The sequence below is a fragment of the Lucilia sericata genome, unplaced genomic scaffold, assembly GCF_015586225.1.
Source record: "Lucilia sericata isolate MDLA Ls3-8-SP2 unplaced genomic scaffold, ASM1558622v1 Contig000190F_arrow, whole genome shotgun sequence".
NCBI classification, from domain to species: Eukaryota; Metazoa; Arthropoda; class Insecta; order Diptera; family Calliphoridae; genus Lucilia; species Lucilia sericata.
In genome coordinates this window covers 498,383-502,439 of record NW_023994218.1, presented here as the reverse complement: position 1 = coordinate 502,439, position 4,057 = coordinate 498,383, and the positions used below count along the sequence as shown (strand labels likewise).

Here is a 4,057-nt window from a genome sequence, read left to right as displayed (position 1 = left end):
CATTATAAAACACTTTGCAATACACTATTAACACCAGAAACAACTTTTTTGACTTTGCATGTACAGTAAACCCCGTTTATATGTTCTCAACACATATTTTTTGAAGTTCGATATGAAAATGGATAGTTGTATGAAATTTTATTCATGGGACTAAATAGTAATTCTTTTTAACCAAGAATTCTTTATAAAATATGTTTTTGTATCAAAATAGTTATCAAAATTCCGCTAATTAAGATAAGTTCGTAAAAAGCAAGAAATAGTTATAAAGGGGTTTGCCTGTAATGCAATTTGTTTTTTACAATTTGAAAAAAATTAAGTATGAGGTGAAAAGAGATGGAAATATGTCTTTATATATTTGTCCCTCTTTTAAATCTCCCGTGGTTCATTATACATTTTCTTTTGCTAATTTTTCGTAAATTTTTTTTGTTTGCCTCCGCCATATTGCTAAAATCAGCTGATTCCAGTCTATGAGAAGTCTATGAAATAGGCCAACAGAATATAATTTAATTTAACTTCAAAATTTATAAATCAATTATAACTTTTAATTTTTCAAAACTTTTTTTCACTCGTTAATTTAAAATTTGCAAAACAAATAAAAGTACAAATTTCAAGAGAGCACCTGTAAAACTTTGGATTAGTGATGCCATATGTGTGTTATTTCTACAGTATTTCCACCTCAATTACATAAATAATTATGAAAATACACTAAGAAAAACAATGCATAAATTTAAAAAAATTAATGATAAGAAAATACGAAATATTCTTAGAGAATAATTTTATTTTAAACAAATTTTTGTTTCCATAGTATAAAAGGTAAAAAATAAAAAATCCCTACAAATGAGCATAAAATAAAAAATCTGTCGCTTTTTCCCTACAACATAAATTTTTGCAAAAAATCCCTACAGAAAGGAAATTTTTCCTACAATTGGCATCACTGGCTGAAAGAATGATAGAGCTGCGTGGCGTCCGTAAAAATAGCCATATAATGTTAGAAATGGTGGCGGAACCAGAACTCAAAACGAAGATGCATAACATAACCGCACGGTATCGGTAAGTATGTATTCTGGGCAAACATTGGTTGTGGAATCAATCTAGATCCCTAAAATAGTTTGTGTGGTGATAATATTGTTATTATATATATTTTGAATTTCTGCATTGCCGGTCTTTGGCCGCGGCAGACACTTTGAACAACCATTGGAAATGGAATCAATCTAAATCCCTAAAATTGTTTGTGTGGTGACAATATTGTTATTATTTATATTTAGAAATTTTGTATTGCTGGTCTTTGGCCGCCGCAGACACTATGAAATGTTGAGTTGTATTGCGAGGGAACATTTCAGAAGGCGTGCATTCATGGTCTACTTTCAACCAAAAACAAACAAGAGTTCATTCTTTGGGGATAATATGATCTGTACAAAATTTATTAAGTAGTGCTACACGCAAACTGGGCCATCTAAAGATGGCCAAATTAATGATCTTTATCATCTCTGCAGTTGGTTGTATAATCATCTTTTATGCCAATTCCAGCGTAATTGGTAGACGGTCACTGTTTGTACTGTTTCTTAGCAATCGTAATTCAGCAGCAGCTATGGCTTAGGCAGGCACCACATACGGTGGCGATTAATTAACAAGTCCTGAAAAGGCCACAACACTGCCGCAAGACCCACAACGACCACAAAATGAATAAGTACAACAGAAAGCTGATTTTGAAAACACTCTTAGATATAGATCTCAAGACTTTGCATCGACGACAACCCGAAAGAGATGTTGCAAGTCGTTGATTATGAAAACTTTGCACGTTAAGCCACCATCCACCAGAAATGCTTCGGTGCTAATTTTCAACTTAAGCTCAACAGTATTAGGAACGGGAATAGGTACCGCCAGCTCAGCTTTTAATTATTCATGAAACGCCTTTTGAAATTCGCCAACTCGGCAGTCTTGCTGCATTTGCATGTACTTACGGATGAAACAAGTGGACATTCAATGGATCAGATTTTAGAAATTGAAGTGCGTCGTTATAGACGTTCTATTATTTATAGTTTATATGTATAATATGCGTTTGTGTGCCGAGGAAGTAGTGGACATTTCAAATACACAGAAAAAACTAAAAATATGTTTCAATTATCAAAATAATTGTATCAAGCAAGTTTTGCACCTATCACCAAAATGATGATATCAATTATCAAATTTGTAAAAAAAATAAAAGAATACTTTTTTTTCCAAATAACGAATTAATCAGAACAATTAATATCAATAATTGAGACAAAATTTAAAATTGATTAATTCATTAATTGTATAAATTAAATATTTAATAAAAATAAAATCTAATTTTTATTAATTTATTAATCAAATGAATTAGTTTGTTTGGTAGAAAATGTATTAAAAACCAATTAAGTTGATTATTAAAACAATGAAATTATTAACTGATTACTCACAATGTTAAAGGAATGCTTGACCTTTAACAATGCTTTGAGCATTTACAAAAAATATCACTTTATTATTAAATTTGAACATATTAAGTGTTTTATAAAATGTCAGGAAACTTGAATATTATATGCCTAAAATCGTATTGACTATTTAAGAATTATAAACATTGTTAGCATAAGAAATCAAAATAAAATATTTAAAAAAAGTTAAAATAGAAAAGTTGGCCAGAAAATTTTTTTCAATCAATTAAAAAACTAATTGAATCAATTAAATATTTAATCAAATTTGTAAACTTAGGTTTTAAACAACGAGATAATTAAGACAAATAAAAAATTGCTTAAATTAAAACTAAAGAAAGAGAAAAACATGTTAATTGAAAATAAACTACTGATAATTTTTTCTGTGTACAATGACACCGTACTTTAGCTCGGCTATGCTTGCATTGCATAGCCGACAAGAATATGGAACGTGCAATATTGCTAGATTGTGACATAGTTTTCCGTACCGATGTCCGTCTATTGTTCAATGAATTCGATAGATTTTCTCCCGATCATCTATATGGATTGGCGCCAGAATTGACGCCTGTCTATCCCCACATACTCTATAGATATCGGATACCTACTACCACTACTACACACCTTTTAAAAATTTTTTTTCGAAAAACAAATAAAAAAACATTATATGGGACTAAGGGCAAATATGGACCGATCCATAAAGAACTTGTTTGATGAATTTATGTTTGCATACAATTCATTTATACTGAAAAAAGTGTTTATTAGTTAATTGAGGACATTCGGGCGCTAGGGTCAATTCAAGCCATTAAGAAATCTGCACAAACTTAATAACCTTTCCGAATCCGGTAGTGTAGGGTATAAAATAAATCGTATTTTTAAAATCGTTGGGGGTATCATATGGTCGGCCATGCCTGCCTATACGTTTTTACTTATTTTATATTGAAAGCAAAATTAAAAACTATTTTTCTTTTAGAAAAGAAAAACAGAAAATTGGAACAGCTGGTGGTTCACTCTCGGATTGGGATCTCTACAAGGAAGTAGAATCGTTGTTAGCCCCATCTAAAACCTACAACTCCGAAGGACTTGTAGTTGATAGTGTAAATAGTAAGAAAAACACAAAAAATTTAATGTTATTAATGTGTAATAAAATTTATTTTGTTTAAGATATAAATACATCTGAATCCCAAACATCACTAGAAGCAGTGTCACCATTAACAACTACTACTAATTAGTAGTATGTTTATACGGATTGCAAGTTGATTTTTATGGGACGAATATTTTTTTGTGGGATGATATTTTTTTTAAGAATTTGTGTGAGAAAATTTATTTGGTTTGTTTTCAGTGAAGAAGAAAATATTTTTTTGAAATTGTGGGGAAGAAAATATTTTTTGTAAAATTGCAAACTTGCAGAATGGGAAGAAATTATTTTTAGTGAAAAGTGACACCAATATATTTATTTTGTATAATACATACATATGTATGTAGTTATGTTAAAAGTCCATACAAAAAATGTTTAACAGGTAGACAATTATTTGCGATTTTAATTTTTAGCATGGAGACAATGTTTACATATGTAACCTAAATTAAGATTTTCTCAATTTGAAATATTAAGGAGA

General features: G+C 29.9%; 1 protein-coding gene across 1 annotated transcript; it reads left to right on the top strand.

Annotated features, from left to right (window-relative positions):
* The first annotated feature begins 977 nt into the window (after window positions 1-977).
* Window positions 978-3,673, top strand: LOC119601785. Its single transcript, XM_037952926.1, has 3 exons — window positions 978-1,050; window positions 3,415-3,545; window positions 3,606-3,673. Exons 1-3 carry the CDS (start codon window positions 986-988, stop codon window positions 3,671-3,673), a joined length of 264 nt encoding a protein of 87 aa, XP_037808854.1. The 5' UTR covers window positions 978-985.
* The last annotated feature ends 384 nt before the right edge of the window (window positions 3,674-4,057 follow it).

Coding starts and splice junctions, on each gene's coding strand:
- LOC119601785 (XM_037952926.1), top strand. CDS start 986: ATGTTAGAAATGGTGGCGGAACCAGAACTCAAAACGAAGATGCATAAC. Junction 1,051..3,414: donor AACATAACCGCACGGTATCG/GTAAGTATGTAT, acceptor TTTTTCTTTTAG/AAAAGAAAAACAGAAAATTG. Junction 3,546..3,605: donor TGTAGTTGATAGTGTAAATA/GTAAGAAAAACA, acceptor ATTTTGTTTAAG/ATATAAATACATCTGAATCC.